The sequence below is a fragment of the Lissotriton helveticus genome, chromosome 6, assembly GCF_964261635.1.
Source record: "Lissotriton helveticus chromosome 6, aLisHel1.1, whole genome shotgun sequence".
NCBI lineage: Eukaryota > Metazoa > Chordata > Amphibia > Caudata > Salamandridae > Lissotriton > Lissotriton helveticus.
Window position 1 is genome coordinate 969,214,851 of NC_136067.1, and position 23,146 is coordinate 969,237,996.

The 23,146-nt window shown below is 44.2% G+C and overlaps 1 protein-coding gene across 1 annotated transcript in view; it reads right to left on the reverse strand.

Annotated features, from left to right (window-relative positions):
• Positions 1-23,146, reverse strand: part of CRIM1 (cysteine rich transmembrane BMP regulator 1) — a 937,771-nt gene that overhangs the window by 529,977 nt on the left and 384,648 nt on the right. Inside the window, exon 5 of the mRNA XM_078648622.1 lies at positions 2,228-2,349. Within this exon, the coding sequence (XP_078504748.1) occupies positions 2,228-2,349 (122 nt within the window). The remainder of the gene's footprint in view (positions 1-2,227; positions 2,350-23,146) is intronic.

Below are 23,146 nucleotides of genomic sequence, written 5' to 3' on the forward strand. Positions count from 1 at the left end.
TGGCACGCAGCAGACAAATATAAAGTACATACTTACATTCCTCCTCACTCCCCAGGCACACAGCTCACCAATTCACGTTTCCCTCTTTGTCTAGACAACAGCAATTGGTAAACACATAGTCAATTGTATATCGAGCCAGAATTAAAAGGTTCCCCTAAAGAAGGACATTCTTGTGATTCTAAGCAGTGTGCTGCAAAAGTCTGTTGCTCATTTGCAAATGGCAAGCATCGAACCCAAGCCACCCCCCGCTCCCTCCCTCTCCGCTCTGACCTCCCCCTATTATAATAAAGACGATCCAAGGCTCACTGGAGGTATAAGATAAGCCTTCACCTGTAAATTAAAAAAAAAATGAAATCCAAGACAATGCATCAGTCCCTCTCTCACCAAGTGCCAAGATTTTGCAACAGTCCACCAGTAAGACCCCCCAAATTGCCCTGCTTCAGGAAAAACTTCTATACACAGCTGTCCCATCAAGGTTCTTGCATTACAGCTCACGTTTTACGAATTTCGGAACTTTACAGCTCAATGACCTCATTGCTTACGGCCACCACCATCCCCTTCTTTGCCTTTAAACACTTCACTGTATAATTCTAGCTTCATCTGAAGCACGAGGCTTCCCCTGGGGCCAGGTCTGTGGGGGTACAAATATAGCAAACAATTCAATGCTGGAGCGGGGTGAAATGTGGAGCACAATGGGACCAAGGAGGCTTACATTAATGAGGGGATAATCATGACTTTTGTGTGATTCGATATTCTGATGCATCAATGTTTATGCACCTCCATCTCTTCCAAGCTGCCACCAACACACATTTTGTCCCCCCAATTTCCCCCATTCCATTTATACCTGAACATCCCGGGACTCCTGCTGCTGCCCTCCCCCACAAGGGATCTCAAGTGTCTGAGCTCCATGCATAAGTAACTCATCCAGTCCAGGATTTTTCTTTGCCCACTAGTAATTGTAGTATTTATTTTACAATGGTGTCAAGCGGACTATAAGCAATAGAATGCAGAGAAAAATATGTGGAATGGATACGCTACTTATGCATGGACCTGGAAAACTTGAGCGCTCTACACCATAGGCATGCACCTGCTGTATTCTTACGCAGGCTTTATAAAGAGTGCGGGGTGAGCCAGAAAGTAAAGTACTCACAAGGTTATCATGAGTGATTAGCTGCACCCCATACGATGCACGCTGAATTGCAGATTCCAGAGTTTTACTGCTCAGCTGTTCTCCTGCTCTTCCAAGCAGATCTAAGGTGAGCACCGGCTAGGTTTTGATGTGAGCACTTCCTCTGAGAAACAGGAAAAGGCTCACTCACGTGCAACTGTCGACGAGATATTTCACGCCCCTGCTCGCTCTTACACAATCCCACAATCCAAAGCACTCAGCGCTGGTCCTCTCCATTACTGTAACCAGCAAGACACCAAATCACCTGCTGCTCATATTTCACCCAAGAAAGGACAGGAAGGTGAATTTTTCACGGGGAGCTTGAAAAATCAAAAATTGTTCAGACTTGCTGGTCAAAAGAGGACCAAATCTATGCTGTTCTTCGACACCAATGCTCCACCCACCCTCTCCCACCACATAGCACCTAAATAAACCCCTCCTCCTGAAGCGGCTCAAGAAACCGAAGCCAGACGATTCAGGTCCCCAACAATCAGCACCAAAAGGTGTTATGGCAGAGAGCACAAGATACTGCATGCATTGCAACCCCAATGTCATATCAAAAACAGTCAAACCAAAGAGCCTTCTGGGGTCAGAAGCCGCAGAGCGCAGGGAAAACTTTCTGCTACATCTATTAGCACTTGTGCATAAATAATTAAAGCGGTTAAATGGATGTCCGCTGCTAATTAATCACTTCTGAAGCTTCCCTTCTTGCAGTTTCCTCAGGTGTCATCAAAGCAGAATCTGAATTAAATCCTGTGCATGCAATTAATTAAAACAACTGAAAATCAAAAGAAGCTTTCCAAAAGTTAAGATGTTGTCCGCTCAGTCTCCCTTTACAAGATACAACATTATGACTGCAGCTTCTGGCTTGATACAGTCGTTCCACAATAAGGTTCTGAAATAGTTTCCAGGGAGAGGGAGACAGATCATTCAGAGCCGTATGTTTCATCATATATATTGAAAGCCAGCCTCCCAGTAGTTTATCCCTCCCTTCCACGGACCCCCCCAAACCACCTGCACAGAGCCACCCAAACATGCAAGATCCAAAAGTGCACCTACCATTGACGCATTCAAAGACATCGCAGCACTTGCCAGGTGTCCCGTCTCCACGAGAAATTATTCGGGGGATGGATCCCACATCGCACACAGGAAAACTGCATAACCCAGAGAGGCATTCGCACCTGAAACCCAGAAGAAAAGAGTGAGTCAATCACATGTAGGTCAGGGTCAGAAACAAGCATGGGTATGTGGCATGGCGGTAAGAATGTCTTTTAGACTCTAGTGCCAGCCCATCAGAAATTATCACAAGCGTGGGTGAAATGGTTGTGGTGTAGATTGACATTTGCGGCTGATGTACACATCGACCAGCTTTTGTGGTGACATATACAGGGTGTGGGAGGTCTTCTAATGCCAAGAAATTCAGGAAAAAAAATTGTATGAAGACTATACTGGAGCAGACCTGGGAGGAAATGCACTTGCTAGAATGCCAATCTCCCCCAGTATTTATTTATTTATGAAATTTGTTTAGCGCAAACAAATGCCCAAGGGCGTCTCGGCGCTGTAGACAGAGGCAGACCAAAGAGATGGTGATGGAAGTTTATTGGTTAAATAACCAGGTTTTTATTTTTCTTCTAAAAACAGTAAGAGTGGGGCAAGATCTGAAGTCCGTATCAAGGGAGTTCCACAGTTTAGCTGTAGCGACAGTAAAACGACGGTCACCCCATGAGACTGTTCTGGTCCGAGGCACCAACATTAACAGAGCATTTGTGGAACGTAATGTTCTATTGGGGGTGTAGAATGCCAGGGATTTCATGAGAAAAAGGAGCTCTAGTTTACGGGATGCTTTATAGGCTAAGCAAAGTGCCTTAAATTTAACTCTATTCTTCACCGCCAACCAGTGATAGTTTTTGATCACGTGAGTGATTGGTTTGAATTTTGGGGTGCCAGAAAGCATTCTTGCAGCTGCGTTTTGTACAGACTGTAACTTGTGAATGACTTTCTGTTGAGCATTGATAAAAAGTCCATTGCAATAGTCAAGAGATGACATGACAAAAGCAGTGACCAGAGTTTTACCTGAGTTGGGGGGAAGGAAGGGAAGTATTTTTTAATGGATTTAAGTTTATAAAACGCGGTTGAGACAATGGAATTTGCATGTGCAGCAAATGTTAGTTTATCGTCTAACAATATTCCCAGGTTTTTTACTTTGGTAACTGGTATGGGCGGGGGGGCTAGTTCAATGGGCCACCATACTCCTGGCCAATTAGGGGAAAGGTTTCCAAATATCATTACTTCAGTTTTACTGGAATTCAACTTGAGACAGTTAGTTGTCATCCAGTTACTGATGGTTGTCATGCCGTGATGAAAATTGGCCGCACTTTTATCTCCATTGTTTTTTATTGCTAAAATCAGCTGGGTATCATCCGCGTAAGATGTTAGGCTCATCCCAAAGTCCTTGATGACCCTTGCTAGATCTGTCACATAGACATTAAATAGCGTTGGGCTTAGTGATGAGCCTTGGGGGACGCCACAGGGGAGTGTCATCTGGGCGGATCTGAAATTACCCAGTTGTACCGTTTGGGTGCGGTTGGAGAGAAAAGAAGAAAGAAGATCTTTGGCCTTGTCCTGGATACCTATGGCATTGACACGGTCGATCAAGATGTTGTGGTCGACCGTGTTAAATGCAGCAGATAGGTCGAGCAGGACAAATACAGCCGTCCCTTGTTGATCGAGAATAGTTCTTATCTCGTCAGTGGCTTTGATAAGTGCTGTCTCAGTACTGTGGTGTTTACGAAAGCCAAACTGAGTGTCATCTAGTAGGAAGTGATCTTCGATATACTGGGATAGTTGTGTATTCATCAGTACACTGACCCTGAGAGTAAGCAAGGCCAGGTACTGCCCAGAAAATATGATATGTAAGCCACCCTGCACCTTTAAACTCATTCAGATGCAGGAGAGGGAAAGTGAAAGGGACGGGGTAAAGGAAACCATTGGTCTCCCATGAACCAACCAGAACGAGCCAAACCAAATTGATGTTAAATAAAGGCATAGTTTTTAGAAATGTACTAACGTTTGTTGTGACTCTTTTTGGCACATTAAAGCGGTCAATAAAGAACAATTTAAACAAAATTACATGGGTTTTAGGCACACTTGGAACCTTCAACTCACCAAACACTAAATATTTAGGCAGCTCTCCTGAATATTCAAAACCTAGGAATAGAAACTACATGACCAGCATACACTGCTACTGGAGACTAGACTCTGCAATGGAGCTATTTACTAGTAAAGGAGTCATGACCGTAGAAATGCATTCATGCCTTGCACCTAAAACACCTATTTACCTCTTCCTGATGATGCACCAGTGAACACCTTTAAAGGGGGAAAGGATGATGGGACAGTGCCTCTGGAAGTCAGTTTCGCATAGGCAGTAAAAGATGGAAATGGCAGCTTCACAAGTGTGGCCCTTTTGGTGTCTATAGCTTGATTTGGGATAATTTGGTGTTTTCCCTGCAAAAAGCAGGGTGGCGAAAACCCCCAGAACCGCATCTGAGCGTTGGGTGGGCAGGGCACTGGAACAAAACTGTGCTACTCATGATAAATATGGATAAGAAAAGTTACAAACAAATTTCCAAGATGGTGATTTAAATAGTTCTTGGTCATTCTGAAACCAAACTGGATTTTGGTAATCAGATGCACAACTGTCCCAGGCCTAGTTTTAAATGGGTGCTGCGCAGCGTGAATATGTGGCACAGCCCTGAACAATAACCTATTCCAGATGCCTAACAGAGCTACAAACAGTGGGAGAATCCTAGATAAAAAAGGAGAAAACTACATCAAACTCAAATTGATCTTATTTCTCATCTCCTTTATGGTCGCTAGGTAGACTACTTCAGGCTTTTGAAAACAGAAATGCTCATGTTCCCTCTTGGCGCATCGAGACCTCAGTATTTCTACGTGAATAAAGTCTGATGACCATACAGAAAACTTTGGGGAGCAAATGCCAAGAGGGTGGGTGCACAGGTACAACTTTAAGAATATATTTGTACATAAGATGACATTTTAAAATAAACGAGAACTTTAATTAGGCGATCACGCCTGCTTTATTTTTAAGTCTCATGAAAACAGAATGGTCATAGGGCCAACACACTAACACCACAGCCAAACCTGGCTACGAGGGTGGTCAGAAGAATCTCAAAACATCTGTTTCTAGACAATTTAAACAATGGCCTCTCAGATTATGATCACCTGATGCACACCATATTTTACCCCAAATGCTAGGACAAAGTGGCATCGTCAGGCTACTGTGTCATCAGCCCAGGCGGGAGCTGCTTGTCTCCAGTTGACAAAAGATCACCCCTCACCTTGAACATGGGGGTCTCAGTCTGATCAGTATGCAGGACGGACGTTTAAACAGGAATTGAAGAAGACCATTCTTCTGGGAGTGAAGCATCAGGCAGCAGGTATTAAATACACTTGTGTCACTTACAGGATAGTAGTATATTTATGTGTTTAGGGAAAATAACTTTCACGAGGAAAGAATTGATTACACCGTGGTTCTTGCTCAACCATAAATGAGGGAAACATGGGCATTCATGAGTAATAAAGGGCCTTTCCATATAGAAAGGAGGCCAACAAATGTGGCAAAACTAACACGCTCCTCCTCTCTGGCAATGAAATGATTCTTGGTCTACTAGCTCTACAAAAGGGGGCAGCCCACACAAGAGCGTCTGATTAGGGGTCCAATGAATTGTTCAAAGGGCCCTGCAGCGATTTGCGTGTTTACAAAGACTTGATTATTAAATCTGGATTTAAACTACACATGCAAACAAAATCATGGTGTAGTCGAGAAAATGTACTTATGATAGATTACCAAACACCCCTGAACATCAGTACACGAGTGCCTCATCGAGATGTGTATGATTGTTATCCCTATTTACTACTTTTTTCAAACGGCTGCAAAGCTTCAGCAGCAAAGCATGGGGACTCTCTTTATCCTGGTCGCCGTTCTGATTAACAGCAGAAAATAAGTATTCAGTGAGAACAGTATAAAGGTATTCAAATGTTGCTTCAGGAGTCTTTAAGGTCATTTACTCCACCGTCGGGTCAATTACAGGGATTAGTTTAATCGACAAATTAATTCCGGATCAGGAAGTGCATAGTGACAGATTTAGGAGTGACGGTGGAGGACAGATAGCTTAACTTTAGAGGATCAAATATACAAAAATAATCTACCAATGGTGCAGGAGTAGCCGGTGTGGAGAGTCAAGGAAAGGAGGGGGCTTAGTTAGAGCGTTGTTAGAAGCTAATGTAATTCCATAAGGTGCCAGTGGGGTCAATCTAATGGAATTTCCCCAATCGCATTATGAATTCAAGAGTGACAAATACGACCAATCTTGCATCCACGAGAAACCTGGCACAAAAAAGTATGCATTTGACATGAGCGCAAAGACATGGCTATCACTTAACTAGAGCAAAATCACAAAAATATACAGCGAGCTTTACCAACATTTTTCAATGCTTTTGGGCAGTATCGCCCAGCGGAAAAAAATTACATAAGCAATTGCGCCCGCCTGGGCTGGTGAAGAAAATATGGTCTGGTTCATGTTACAGACAGACATGGAGTTCGGCAGGTGACCCATGGGAGGAACAGCAATACATACATATGCATTCATTTATTTATTAATGAGGTGTTTGCACAGCGCTAACCTAGCCCAAAGGTAGTGAGTGGCGCGCTGTAAAATCACATATATAAAAGTGAATTTATAGCAACAAAATATTTCTACACTATTCACAAAGGTTACCAGTGGATCGTATATGCCCCTCTGCAATAAGTTTGGGTATTTTTTTTTTTTACACCAAGTGTATCTGCTTAGACCCTTCACTGACAGATATTTATTGTGGTACAAAAATCATCACTGTGGATAGCGTTCATCATGTTTACACTAAACACGGATGCAAAGTACCAGCATAATTGAAGCCTTTGAAAAATGTTATGAAACTAAGATTGCAGTACCACAGGTGAATATTGTACGCGGTACACATCAGACTACCAAACACATCCACGCTTCTGTTCCAAGCTGCGATAGCTTGTACTGTTTCTAGTCCAGTACATAGCCCAGGGACATGGTGCTGGATCACGTAACCCATGCAGTGACCGTGAGCAAAGAGAACATCTGAAAATGTCCAGGTGGTATCAGCAGTGAGGGAGAAAGCCTTCCCCCAAAGACTTCTAGTGGACCACCTAAGGAGAGATATGCTGGTTACCACCTTTGTCCCCGTGAGGCGGGTAGAAGCTGAGCAGAACACTGCTACTGGTGATGGAAACGAGAACCAGACCACAAGGTCCCCAACTCATTAACATCCTAGCCTTGAGAAGGCCTTCAGTGGAACTTGTGAACACCTGTCTCTATTCCAGACGCTCTGATTGGTAAGCAAATAGACATATTTCTCAGAATGAGTGCAGTCGAGCTTGTCTTTCCTAGCACAATAATGCTACTGGGTTTCAGCTGCCAGCACAACCTTATTGGACCCAGCTTAGACAAGGCGATGCTTTTTAACAGCCATTTGCATTGCACAAGAAGGAGGATTTAGAGACCCAAAAGAGGCCTAACAAACGACATTGAGGTCCTGGTGGAATTCAAACTTTCAGACCAATGTATGATGCCGGCTGAACTAAGATATTTGACAGATCTGCGTACATGCAAAGTCCTAGGGAACACCACGCCTGATTCCAAGGAGGTGGAAAGGATTCTCCAGTGCCTCAAAGTTCCAATTTACTGCAATGTAATGGGCATGTATGTAATCAACAGCAGTGATGCACCATTAAGTCCATTAACACTGATTCAGAGAGTGGTGTGATCCAGAGGGAAGTCAAGCATTCTGCCTCTTTCCCACCATGCAGAAGAGGAAGGCAAGGAGAAGAATTCTGCAGTTTTAGTGAATTATCACAAACTGACATGTGACTGCAGGATTACTAGGTGCACGTGGTAACCGTTGTGATAGTTGTTTAAGGGTCAACTGATCAATGACTATGATAGAGAAGAGAATGAGGGACTAAAAGCTGTAGTTAATTCAGTCAGAGAGACTTCTGAGGCCAAGTCAGATAATTACTTGCTTTTGAGCAGGAGGCATGTCCTCCCCGGTGAGGAAAGTAGAATGACTAGGCCGAGGCTTCCACTCAATGACTTGGTCGTGGCTATGACAGAGCTCCCATCCTTTCACCCAATTATCCATCCTTTCACACAGTCAACCTTTTACCCACTCATAATTTCACCCACACCTCCATCCTTTTACTCACCCATCCATCCAATCCTAATCCAACCATCAAGTCATCCACTCATACTTTTCACCCTTCCACCCACTCATCCATCCGACCTTTCACCCATCCATCCTTTCACCCACCTATTCATCTAACTACTGATCCACCCATCCTTTCACTCACTCAACCTTCAATCCTTTCATCCACTCATATTTTCATCCACCCACTCAATCACCCACAGATCCATAATTCACTTGCTCATGCATCCACTTGCCCATCCTCCTTTCCCTTTTCCATTAACCAATCTGTTTTATAGCAATAGTTATAAACATATCTGGCAGGTTGCAGGTAAGAGGCCCGTAAAGAGCCCCACCTCCGCTGTAGGTGGTAAAGTGGGGGGTTCACCACACACCTCCATACACACCCTCCCCACATGTTCCACGTGTGTAGAGCTAAAGCATCCCATTTAAAGGAGGTTTGTAGACACTGTACAGTTTTCTGTTCAAATCCCCCTAAAATACTAGAGGGAGCAGAAAACAATATTGAAAATGTTTCTTTAAATCTCCCAGTGACAAACCAGAGTTATTTTGTCTTAGCGAGAAAGGCCTTTCAGGACAATATTGGGCATCTATGCAGAGGTACCGGGTATCAAGAACAAGGAAGTTAGTCAATGACTGCCTTTAGTGACCAAGAGCATAATAGACGTAAGAAGTGTTCCCAACATTTTGACTCCTGTGGACCCCCACTTAATCATTACTGGAACCCGGTGACCCCCAATGAATTATTATTTGTATCCAGGGACCCCATCCTAAACATTTCCGATGATTTGATTAGCAAAACAATACACATAAAAATACAGAATCGCAGCACTCCTCAAACAAGTACGTGAATGACTAAATATTTTCTTTAAGTCACAGACACATTAAAAAAAAGTTTTAAACTTTAATGGGAAGGTTGGGACTTTTCTAAATTCAACTGAAGCCACTCATTGTCCATACTATATAGTGTTTGATGCATTTGTGCTTCTCCCACAAATCTGAGGATACTAACTTAATTTTAGCCTCCAATTTCAAACTCTTTACCATTTAAAGACCGTCTTAAAATGTTCAATTTGCTTCTTTATTTAAATTAACTTTATTAGTCTGTTCATATTTAATTTCCTAAGCAGTCGCGGCCACCCTCGCATTTTTAAACAGCTCGTGCTACCACAAGGTGTAAGGTACTGCACAGCATACACAATAGCAATGATAAGCTCCTCAGTGCAAGCCCCAATAAGAAGACAAAACATAATTCTTAAACTCCAGAAAGGCAACAAGCACAAAAGCCATGGTGCGGCCAATGCCTAATAGCGATACATTAACTGATGCGCACTGAGGCATGTCTTGAGCTGAATGTGGGTATGTATAAGTCCATCTTTTTCTTTAATTCTTTGTTAAGCATTCGCAAACTCTGTCACTGGAGGCAGATTTAAAGTTTATGAGTCACTTGAAACTGCCCTATAAGAGAAAACTTTAATTTAAGGCCTTAGAATTATGTGGATTGGAAGGAATCATTTTTGGATGAGACAGACACACACATTGCGTGCTATTTATTCAATAATTTAAAAATTCACGATGAAAGGTGAAAGCATAATGCAATTTTAATCTCCCCCAATCGATGCAGACTCCCAGATCCTGCCATTTTCTCGTAATTCATAAAAGAAGGAAGATCGATAAATTCATTCAAAACTGACCCAGAACATAGCGTTAAGCTATACCCAGCCTTAACCAATGCAGAAATTCTGCCGTCAGCACAATCACTACATCAGTAGGACACACAATGACAGTCAGAGGAGCCGGAATGGCTAACGTCATTTGCATGGCGTCGCAAATGCATCATTCCTTCAATCTACCCACCTACTCCCCCCCCCCCCCCCCCCTACCCACCCCACGCACGCACCTCCTGTCCCCACACAGCCAATTCTAAACAGGGGAGGAAACGGGAAGGAAAAAAAAACAGGCCAGAAAAGTTATTAAGAGTGAAATGAAGGTTTTCGCTCAGGCCCTATGGATTGCTTAGAATGATTATGGTTAAGAGCTCGCTATGCATTAGCGAGATTGCCTTGTCCCCAACCTGTTTTAGCAATTACACGAGCTGAACTGTGAAGTTTCATTTCAGCCCTATTAATAAACGCGGAGGCGCTGACTGACTGCCTTTTCCCAGGTGACTCTGCGCCAAGCGGTCCCACAGGCCTCAAAACAAACAAGGCGTCGCGTCCTGCGAGCGCTGCGCATTTCAATGGGAAGCTCCTGCGCGCTCGGCGTGAAGGTGGACGGCAGGCCTGCGCGAGGCGCGAACACTCGAGGCGAGCTGGCTTTTAAGAGCCCCTGGAAGAGTTCCCGAGAATTCGGGCTTTTTGCTTAACTATGAGAGGCTAGTTAGCCAAAGGCGGTGTAATTGGGACAAATCTTTCTAATTCTAGAAGCATGAATGTTTTACCTAGGAGTCAAAAGACTAGTGCTTAGTATTCAGGAAAGAAACAGGCCTGTTGGAAGCCTCCAAGCAAATCCCTTCAGATGAGATGAGGACCGTTCAGGCAGTTATGAGGAGAGTGAGCCGGATGTAAGTACCCTGGTCTTAAAAGCCTGTTAAGTTATACCCGATCCCTTGCCACCTCATTTCCAGCAGTTCAAGCAGCCCCACTTCTGAAGACTCATTGGTCAAATAACAAGCATTTGCAATGCAATAGGTCTCGCATTTATGCGAGTTTAAGCTATTGGCATTGTAAATGACCATACCTTTTATTTATTTAAAAAAAAAAAACCAAAATAAAAGTCATTGCCATTTACAATGCCAATAACTGAAACTGTCGTAAATGCGAGACCTATTGCATTGCAAATGCTTGTTTTCAACACAGAAGTTATAGATAATGAATGGGATAGGGGCGCCTACGTTTTTTTCCGCCCCCAGCGCTCTCTGGGTAAAGTGGTTATACGGTATCGTTCTGCTGTATGGACAAGAAGCCAATCGCCGTCATGCCTGTAAAGATGACCCCACACACTTGGAAGAAGGAACAAGGTGAATCGTCGGTTAACCACTTGGAGCAGAAACACCAGAAAACACTGCCCCTTGGCCGCGTTTCTCTACTCCTGGTTGTAGGCACCACCTTACCCCCGTGCACGCTGGCAGCACACGCCTACATGCAGCTAAAGGATACAATGTCGGTCGGCACTGGGGAGAGATGCCTCAGGAGCACCCCCAGGCGGGCGGCCCCCGGACTGAGGGTCTCTCGTACCGGTCTCAGCATGGCCACGGCAAACTCGGCCGGACGGTGCAGCCTCGACAGTGACAACAGAAAGCTGTCAGACTGTGCTCGTAATTCTGTATCCGCCCTAGTTTACAGTGCGCCTGCGCTTAGAAATGACGTCAAACAGGGGAAGGGCGCGAGCAACGTTCAAGGTTCTTATTCTAGCTGCCAACGCCTGGTACCTGAGGTTACTGAGTAAAGCCGGTGGTATGGCAAGCCAGGGGGTCAATGTCCGCCTTCCACCACTCGGGGGCAATGTCCATAAACCTCGCTGATCACGTCCACAGGCGCGAGACAGGTCGTGGGGAAAACCATAGTCGCGACTTTCCAGTAATACCGATTCACTTCCGAACACATAGGACCACAAAACCAGTGCTCGAAGTGGGCGGGATCCTAGCGGCACCATGCGTACATGCTTTTTACATTTAAGAATAAGCGCAGGCTGGTGCATACTCTATCTGAGTGACTAATGCAGTTGAAATTAGTTTCCCATCTTTTACTTTTGTGTAACAGTCTTTTAAAGGACACTTAACACCTTATAAAACTTTGTTAAGTGGAAGCTGCCCTACAACACCGGTTACTCTTATCAAACAATTCCCCGCCGGGCCGCCGCGCTGCCTGCGACGACCCGGAAGCGGTTGGGCAGCCGGCCAATCCCATCGCGGCCCCAACCGGAAGTCCCGCCCCATCGCGACGAGAGAGGGAGAGAGAAACTGCTGCCCGAGGAGCCACGAAGGCTCCTGATTGAGTCCCGGTCCCGAGATGGGGGACCGGGTGAAGAGCGGCCGGGCGCATGGGGAAGGCGGGACTCTCATGTGGTGAGAGAGCCCCGCAAAGCGCTACCGCCGCCCGAGAGGCAGAACGGCCGCCGAGCACCGCCAGAACAGGTGAGTGTGTTGAGGGAGAGGAGGGGTGTGTGTCTGTTTGAGTGTGTGTGCGTGCGTGCGTCTGTCTGTCTGTGTGCGCGTTTGTCTGTTTAAGGGGGGGTGCGTGTGTGTATGCAGTGTGTGTATGGCTGTGTATGTGCGCATGCATGAGTGAGGCTTTGTTTGCTAATTGGAATGTGAGGCACGGCGACGTGCGCGCTCCCGAGGTTAAATCTCGGCCAGGAAAAGCGCGTGGAACTCTGCTGTCCACATTCCCCCAAAAGTAACTACATAAGTTGTCGCGCCATAGACAGCATAGCTTCGCTTTGCTTTCGTCTAGGCGAGACCTAAAAAGGCACGGCGGCTAGTATAAATAGACACAGCGGCTAGCATAAATAGGCACGGCAGCTAGCATGAATAGGCACAGCGGCTAGCATAAATAGGCACGGCGGCTAGCATAAATAGGCACGGCGGCTAGCATGAATAGGCACAGCGGCTAGCATGAATAGGCACAGCGGCTAGCATGAATAGGCACAGCGGCTAGCATGAATAGGCACAGCGGCTAGCATGAATAGGCACAGCGGCTAGCATGAATAGGCACAGCGGCTAGCATGAATAGGCACAGCGGCTAGCATGAATAGGCACGGATGGATAGCAGAAATAGGCACGGTGGCTAGCACCTCAAAACTGAGTTGGATAGTCATCAATTTCTTTGGGACATGAGCTAAACATAATTTGTGTGTTTACGGTACATGCTTGAAAAAACAGGTCTGTACAACAGAGAAGCCAATATGCAGAGGGTATATCCCATAGAAAATGCGCTGCTAGAGGCGGCGTACGTCCCTAATGACTCGCAATTTTTCGACAAGATTTCTTGCAATGGCTAGGTGCACACTGAATGAGTAATGCTAACCCACCACTACTGTTGCTATTTTGGGGGCACTTTGTACGGGTTTCTTTTATAGGAAAGGGGCTCTATTTCAACTTAAAATAATCCTTGATTACTGCTTTTCTAACAATGGAAAGGCAAAGTTTGCAAGGGAATTACACTGTAAGTGTCCCAATATCTAGGCAGACAAGTGTTTATATATATATATGAACCACCGCTCCAAAGGATACCGCGGGTTGCAGGACCCTCACGGAGAAAAACGGACAACAACCTTGGGTAGCGTAAACAGTGTCTCTTTATTTTCTTTTCTTTATAAAGTGCAGCAGAAGTGCCATAGACCGGACGCGTTTCGGCGACCCTGTCGCCTTGTTCACCGGAATTAACGAGTATTTGCCATTACACACCAAACAAGTTTAAAAAATGGCAATTCACCAATCATAGCACTTAATTCTGTACCACGTGACCACATTGTCCGATTTAGTAAACATAATAGACAGACTGTTTCCAAACACGGTGTTTTAGACCTATATGCTTGAAACTAATGGCCATTGATTCTAACAGTTCAAATACAGTTATGTATATGACGAAGTTTCAGTTCTCATAGAAAAACCACCTGATTCTGACCTTTGTATATCTCAATAATATTATGTCAATATACATTATATCTCATATATATATATATCTATCGTCGATATAGATATCAGCTTTCTCCAGCGCTCAATATGCAATCAGTGGCCTTGCTCTCACTTTCAGAAAGACACGTCAAAACAAAAGTAGAGCCGTTTTTCACATATCAGTGGAAACGCCTAATTAGCAAGCGTGATGTCTGCTAAAGTCAAACTATAGTCTTAAAATGGAATGCAGTATGGTCAGGGTGGGCTATGGTCCTGGATAAAGGGTTAAAATGTGTGAAAACTACCCTTTCTACAAGGAATTGGCAAAATGGTGCCAGTGGCGTTCAAGGTGGCCTTCTGTTTTAAGAAGATGTTGACCCTTCGAAGATGGGGTCATCTGCTTCCCTTGCTTAGGAGAGCAATTTTCTCACTGCATTTAAAAAAATGAAGAAAGAAAGCCCTTGTCGTCCTGTTTAAGATATAAGTTTTTAGTTTTTTCTTGGACAGAGATCTAATTTAATGCAACAATCGAAAAAACACATTGGCCTATCAACACGGTAATGGTTTCCAGGCTGCTCACTGTCCAAAGCAACATCTTGGCTCCAAAGTGGTGCCTATGTGTATTTATTTTTTAGGAGTGCCCCACTCCTTTGACCCTTTAGTTGGGTTTCTAGTGCCTGCCATGTTCCACAGGCTCTGTTATCTTTAAAATAAAGTGAATCTGCAGACCCGAAAGCACCCACGGTTCCATGGTTCATGGATTCCCAAATGTGTTCCCCAGCTCCTCCCCTTGTTAACCACATGAGCGCTAGCGAAATTCCCCTCCTGTGCTCATCTTTTAAAAAACCCATTATTCATGACGAGCTGGGCTCGTCATGAGCGTGCTGGGAGGCTACCTCATGACGAGCCCAGCTCGTCATGAGTGTCGAAGGGGTTAATATTGCCAAGCCTCCAATCAGGGGCTGCTGGTCTGAAGGAAGATGTGCCTTTCCCACTGCTCCCTCCTTCCAGCCTAGCCGGCTACTGTTCCAGCCAAAGATTCTTTTTCATGGGATTAAACTATTAGCATCAGGGTTATAAATCTGCTTCCGAGATGATAAATCGGTTGTAAATTTCACATACTTACTGTTCCGCTAGCACAGCTTCTGTTGACTGCTGGCAAAAATACACTGTACGGATGAGTTCTCTGCAATTTCCATTTTATCTTCTTTTAATGTTTCATTTATTGCTACGCTTAGCTTTTTCTTTTCTTTTTTCATGTCTATGCAGGATCAAAGTGTAATTTTTTCTGTCCCCTTAGGATTCATCTTTCTGTATCGGTGCTGATTTGCCTAATAATTAGATACTGTGTATGCTGCGGTAGTTACTCATCAGGATGAGACCGAGACTGTAAAATTCTAAATACAGAAGCAGCAGTTCTTATTCTGCTATTTAAGACAGCTTACTCTGTGCCAGCTTCAGAGAGCTGCAGTGGGCAGGGTACCCTTCTGTTGAATTGAATGCCCTGATATTTTAACTTTAACTGGAGGGTATTTTGAGGGTACCAGCGAAGCCATGGCATGAGCAACGATTCACCAAAATCCCAGAGGTAGCAGAAGTGACATCACACACCCACAGGAAGTGATGTCACATGACCTTAAACCTAACGGCATCAAATTAATTGAACTCGCTCTTACGCCGATTCATTCATTCACCATCTTTCTCACCTTATACTTTCTCACTTTCACACGCACACTATCCCACATACATACACACATACATACATACATGCACACGCTTTCTCAGCCAAACACTTTCTCACCTATGTACACGCACATAACATCCATTGGAAAGCATTTTAGTTTACGTACGTAAGATACCAGTGAAGGTCCCGTCCCAAATCCACTTTTTATTGTATTAACAGTGAATGACAGATTATCATTTACTATCAATGTCATAAAAAGTGAGCAGAAAAAGTGACTGGGATCGGACGCTGGCAACACCAGCCACCCCTGTGTTCTTGGCACTGATTCTGCCACCTCTGATGCCAAGGGTCGCATAGGCAATGCCAGGAGTCGCAGCATAATGACACCCATGGCCATGGACTTCATTTATGGAGGTGTCGTGGAGGATAATTGGTTCTAAGGCAGCTACCAGCACCCCTATTCGGAATGCTGCTAGTCATTCTGAGGTTCTGAATGCAAGGGTTGATGATTACAGAGATCCCCCGTTCAGTCTATTTGACATTCTGTAACATTTTACATCTTGTCAACGTGGTGCTTTTAAATGAACAAGATTGAATTATTTAGTAACCTGGCCAGCCCATAATCAATCCAGACACTAAGACCGACGAATGACCCGTTCCTAAAGTGCAATAAATATGTGCTTCTAAGAAAAGGTTAACTACCTGTAATATTAGCTTGTACCTTTTATAGATTCACGTGCTGAGCATATTTTGTCACCTAAAGCAGTGGTTCTTAACCCTCTGACTTCTGTGGACGCCCACTTAATCATTAATGCAAACAGGGGACCTCCAATGAATCATTACTGGTATCTGGGGACCCCGGTCTAAACATTTCAGATGATCTGATCCACAAAAGAATACACAAAAAATACAGAAACAAGAGTTCCTCAAACAAGCACACAAATGACTACATATTTTCTTTAAATCACAAACACATTTAAAATAAAACATTTAACTTTAGTGGGAAGGTTGGGGCTTTTCTAAGTTTAATTGAAGCCACTCATTGTCCACACTATTGTGTTTGATGCATTTGCGCTGCTCCTACAGATCTATCTGTGGATACTAACTTAATTTTTAGTCTCCAATTTCAAGTTCCTGAACATTTACAGAACTTATTAGAAATATTTCATTTTACATCTGCTTCTTTATTTATATACACTTCATTAGTCTGTTAATATTTAATTTTCTAAGCAGTCAGGGACCCCCTGAGTAGTCTTTGCAGACCCCCAGGGGTACTGGGACCACAGGTTAAGAACCGCTGACCTAGAGAACATGCCTTGCTGCGGCCGGTATTATTAGTTCCAGCGACATCCGTGCACCTCCCGAAAAGTGATGCCAAAACGTGTTCTCTATTTGTACTCAGCCTGGTAATCTCTAGCCTCAGGAATGACTAAGCAATAGAAAAAGCCTTGGCACATAGATGAAACGCGGGTTGGAGAATGTTTGGCAATGTAACAGACAACTAGTGAATCTCTGCAATGATCACCAAGAATCAATGTCTAAAGAATAAAGTAGATCTTCTTGAAAACTGAAAAAGGTACATTTCAGCAACTTAGTGTATGCATTTCTGAAAAAAACGTGGAAAAAACTTCTAATGAATACTTGAACTGCGACTACTCATCTTTTTCTACATATCACACGAAATAACGAATATTTGAGCCATCTATACTGTTAGTATCGATTATCTATTTTCTGTCCTCCTCTACATCACGCAGGATGTAATTTCTTTAAAAAAAAATTAAAGAAAGATGAAAAGGGATATTGGGTCTCCATTGTGGTGAACGTAGTGGTTGATGTTGTCCCTTGCTTGCTAGCTGGTGCAGAGCTGTAGCGGCTCAGTCACTGAAAGGTGCCTTTACCTTGCTCTCTGAATGCAATAACAAGAAGCTGGGGCATCAATTATATATGACCGAAGGATAGGAAACAACCTGAGATTTACACTCAAATCTTAATTCCAGACCTGATCCCGGGTAGTCAAGAGATAATCCAGTGCGTTTCTCTTTCCAGGCCATGCCTCTCTCAGGGGAATGGAAATCATGATGGTTGGCACTTGTGAAAAGAGGTTGGGGACAACTAAACTTGACGAGGCTCAATAGCCGAGGGACTGCTCTTGATCAAGTAAAGAAAACCTTGAGCATCAAACACATAAAGAAAAGATTGGTAGCCAAATACTCATCACATAGGTTTGCCTACACATACAGTGAATGTCCAAGGGTAGTATGGCTAACCACAAAAGGAAGGCATGCTGGGACAAAGCTTTGCCAGCAGTATTTTCAGTATGTGCCTCTGGGCTGCTCTATAAAGTCCTCTCAACCGGACGTATGTTTTGTTTATTTTCATATCTGTTGATTTACCCATGCAGTGAATACCAGAAAACACAGAGGCGGATGGCAACTTTGAGGTAAGGTACAGTGCACGTTGGCCTTACCATGGTAGGAACATATTTATAAAGATTCGGCAACATTTAAATCTCAGTCCTTGCCTCCACATGTTCATGGGCACAAGAGAGCATAATATAATGTAAGCACTACCGCTCACCACTGATTCAAGCTGGTCCAATTTGTACAGGGCACCTCAAAAACATTGGCAAGTGCTTTAAGGATAAACTTTTGCTGCTATTAAAGTTTTAGCGCATTATAACAAATACAAAAGCCATTATGTAATAGATAAAGTAAAGTCCCAACTGTGCATATCTAGACTTGGTTAGGCAGATGCTGCTGCAGGTGGTATGCACTGCCATTTTAGACGCTTTGTTGCATTCCCCCATGGCTGGAGTCCTGTTGCGAAGTATGCAGCTTATTCTGTGGCATATCTCTCTCTACCACTAAATTTTCAAGTCCATGTTGTTAGGCTCAATAATTGTATTTCAGGACTTTCTCAGATCGCCAAAGTGATAACCATACTCATTGAAACCTCTACCAATCGCTCCACAGGATTGGCATCCTTTCTCAACACTTTTAGGGTGAAGAACACAAACCATGAGCTTATAAATGGGGCCACCTCTTGTGTCCTCCCCAAAAAAGAAATATTTATCAGAAAAAAATAAATGACACCAATGAATGCAAAATAAGAGAAGCAAGGGATTGAATGTAACGAAATTAAAGAACGCTTGACTGAGAATAGTTGCAAAAAGTGCGATCGTAGAGATGGCATCAATACACGAATAATGAGGGAGCAACATCTGTATGTGATATGTGAATGTAGGCTTTTTCGCTGATGTCCACTATATCTGATGTGACATTGCACACACACAGTTTAGGAAACATATGGTACCCACAACGGGTAAAATCTCTGTTGAAGCAACCCACTTGCTGAAAGCACATCCAATGACAGGGTCTAAAACCCCAAGGAGCAGAATGCGCACAAGCTATTCCTGATCTTTCCTAGTGCGTTTATATTTCAGACTATGATACTATTGCGGTAGGAAGATCTAATAATGTATTTATTTCACAATATGAGTCTTAACCCAAGTAATAGAGGCAGAAATATGTGCACACCAGCCAATCTGCCCCATTTTGAATGGTGGTAAAATGACAGAGCTAATGAACATTGTTTTTATTTAGCTATTTAAAAGAATTGACAAATGTAATGGTTGTTTCGATTTACAATTGCTCCTTAAGAAAATCTTGTAAATGAGGACACAAACCCATGGCTCATTTACCAATGTATTGCCATTGCTCATCACGTGTTTAGCTCCTCATCATTGTGCCTTTTCGACTCTTGTGCTGTGTCAATGCAGCCTTATTCGAATGTGGTTCCTGAATCTAACCAGCTTCTTATTTTCTGTATAGTCCATCAATGCTTTTGTGTGGAGGCTGGACCCTTCGAGTCTCCATCTTTCTCCATCCAGACTCCGAGCGAGCCGGCCGGTTTGCAGTTCTCGAAAGCTGGCTGTGGCAGGTAACATCCGTAGCCGCAGGGCCGGCTTTAGGGTAGTGCGACAAGTGCAGCTGCAATAGATGCTGACCTGGAGGGGGGCACTGACCTCAGGGAGGGCGCTGTGTTCAGCATAATTTATGATTTAAAAGCACCTGCTGCAGGGTTCCTTGGCCATCCAACTTTCAGGGGCAGCAATAAAAATGTCAAGATAAATCTTGTGATTAATCTTCCTGCTAGAGAGAGAGATCCAAGTTTTGTCTAGTGGCAGTTTGGACTCGCCATGAAGTAGTGCGGAGGGTTAGTATGACTGCTGAAAAGAACAGATGTGTATTTTATGTAGATATCTGAGTAGATTAGTAAAACCAGCCTTTACCAGCGCTTTAAAACAAATTAAATGTATGTGAGAGAAGGGGTATGGAGAGATGAGGGGCACTTATGCAGAGGAATAGGTAATTGTGGGGGGAGGCAACGTCCAAATAGATTGTCACACCGGGCACCACCAGCGCTAAAGCAGGCCCGGAGTAGCCATACCATACAGTGCATCCAGCATGCACGTATCCTGCTTCCTCCAGGTCCGGGTAGGCACTCCTGAGCCAGTCAGTTATCAATCGCAATGGTGCCTTGTTATCAAAGCAGAACTGGTTAAAGCCTAATCCTTACCAGGAAGAAACAAATATTAGGAAGGGTGAGGTTGCTGCAAGGCTGGACAGTACAAGCTTTAACTTACATTTATCGGTTAGACCATCTTAATGTCCGTAGCATGCAAATCTAGGTCTGAATCACAGGCTAAGATGCGTGAGCACAGATTACAGCCTGGTCAAGCGTTCCTCCATCTAAGGGGGTGCTATGGTTTGCGCCACCTGCCTCAGGATCAGCGGTCACTCTTCCTGCTTTTCAATTAGCAGAGTTAACCTGGGCACTTCACACCCACATGCTGCAGCTGCTCATGAGCCGGGCATGTCAGCCATGCTGCAGGGCATGCAACCTACAGCGAGTTACTAACCTCACGTCGAATTTTCAAAATGGTTTCAAAGCGGGGGCATCAGTTAGTAATCCTTGTGGGATTTGCCCCAGAGGAGGACTTCTACATTTAGAAGGCATGAAGACTGCTCAGCATACTTGTGATGAGAAAGGCCCTTTGCATGGCTCTAGAAAGCAGGATCTCGTGCTTTGAGGTCTCCATGGCAGGTTTCTGCTTTTATTTTTGCCACAGAACACGCAACATCATGTGCACCAGAGTTTCCTTGCGATATTGAATGAGACCCTAAGAATGACTCTGTGGTCTATGCCAGCACACCAATTGTACTCTCCTTTTTCTGAGTATTACTACTGTCCGCTTCATGGGCAGTAGAAGAGTAACAGTGGTGGCAGAAACAGAATTTAATGACTGGACAAGAATTTTTACTGGTGTGAAAGTTGCCATTTGGCCTATCCCGTGTTTTACATTAGTCTGTGAGTCCCTTGCAACCGACTCCTTCACTCCATCCACTCGGACATGCGTTTGTGGTATACATGTACCGTAGTGTGTGTGTGGAGCGAATGTGCTGACTCTTGAGTGGCAACCCAGGAATCCATGTTGAGTCCCTTAAAATAAAGTAGTGCATAAGGTGGAGGTTGGAGAGAGTCATGTATGGCAATGTGAACAGTAGGGGCTCTCCAAAACAATTCTGAGATCCTTTGCAGTGGAACAGACTCTAGAGTATGGAGTACATAGGAAGATTAATTTTAAAATGCAGGAATATTCCCCTGCCGTTTCCTGAGCCTCTGTTCCAGAGTTCTGTTACCGCCAATAGGTTGAATGTTAGTTAGGAATATGCTACTTACCAGTATACATCTGTTCTTGGCATGTAGGGCTGCTGACATTCATATCTGTGCATAGATCGCCGCCTAGTGTTGGGTCAGGATGATTGCACATTGTAGTCCTGGAAGAGTCTTCGAAGTATCACGAGATAGGTGGCTCCTCCCCTGGACTACAGTGCGCATGGGCATCCTCTCCATCCTTAGATTGTTTTTTGCCATTGTGGCAGAGGTGGAGTGTTGTACAGTAATAGATGTCCATGCAAGAAAATGAGAGTTAGAATGAATGCTACAGCTGCGACAGGCACCGGGGAGGAGGGTGGGCGATATGAATGTCAGCAGCCCTACATGCCAAGAACAGATGCATACTGGTAAGTAGCATATTCCTTTCGAGGCATGTGGGCTGCTGAATTCATATCTGTGCATAGAATGTATAGCAGTCTCTCCCTTAGCGGTGGCTACCTGTGCCAGCTGCAGCAGTCTGAAACAGAGTTTTTAGAACAGCCTGTCCTACAGCAGCTTGCTGTTTGGACTGTACATCTACACAATAGTGTTTTGTGAATGTATGTATGGTAGACCATGTGGCTGCTTTACATATTTCCTCTAGAGGAATGTTCCCTAGGAAAGCCATGGATACCCCCATTTTGTGTGTGGAATGCGCCCTTGGGGGAACTGTTAAAGTGCGTTTTGCCTTAAGATAACATATTTGAATGCACTTAACAATCCATCTGGCTAACCCTGATTTAGAAATGGGGTTGCCTTTGTGTTGTGGTGAAAAGGCAACAAACAACTGTTTTGTCTTCCTGAAATCTTTTGTCGTGTCTATGTAATATAGGAGAGCCCTTTTAACATCTAGTCTGTGCAGGGCCCTTTCAGGTACTGGCTGTGGATTTGGGAAGAACACTGGCAGTTCTATTGTTTGATTGATATGGAAGTGAGACACCACTTTGGGCATGAATTTAGGGTTTGTCCTAAGCACGACCCTGTTTGCGTGGATTTGGAAGAATGGCTTTTGAATAGTTAGAGCTTGAAGCTCGCTAACTCTTCTAAGTGAAGTAATCGCCACGAGAAATGCCACTTTCCATGTTAAAAATTGAATTTCACACGAGTGTAGAGGTTCAAAAGGTGGTCCCATTAGTCTGGTTAAAACGATATTTAGGTTCCAGACAGGTGAAGGTGGGTGTCTTGGGGGGATAACTCGTTTGAGTCCCTCCATGAATGCTTTAATTGCAGGCACTCTGAATAGGGAAAGGTGTTGCCTGTTTTGAAGGTAAGCTGCTATGGCAGCTAAGTGTATCCTTATAGATGTATAGGCCAGATTGCAGCGGGGTAGGTGCAAAAGATAGAATATGATATTTTGAGTTGATGCGTCAAGTGGGTTTATGTCATTGTTGTTACAGTAAATGACAAAACGTTTCCACTTTGCCGCATATCATGCTCTTGTGGTAGGTTTTCTTGCCTCCTTGATAATGTTCATGCAGTCAGGAGGCAAGTTTATGTAGCCAAACTCAAGACTTCAGGAGCCAGATTGCTAGGTTCAGCTGCTGTGGCTCTGGGTGCTGAATTGCGCCATGGCTCTGCGTTAAGAGACTGGGTGTTAGCTTTAGTCTTTGATGAGGCACCACGGAAAGCTCTAGAAACGTGGTATACCACGGTTGCCTCGCCCATG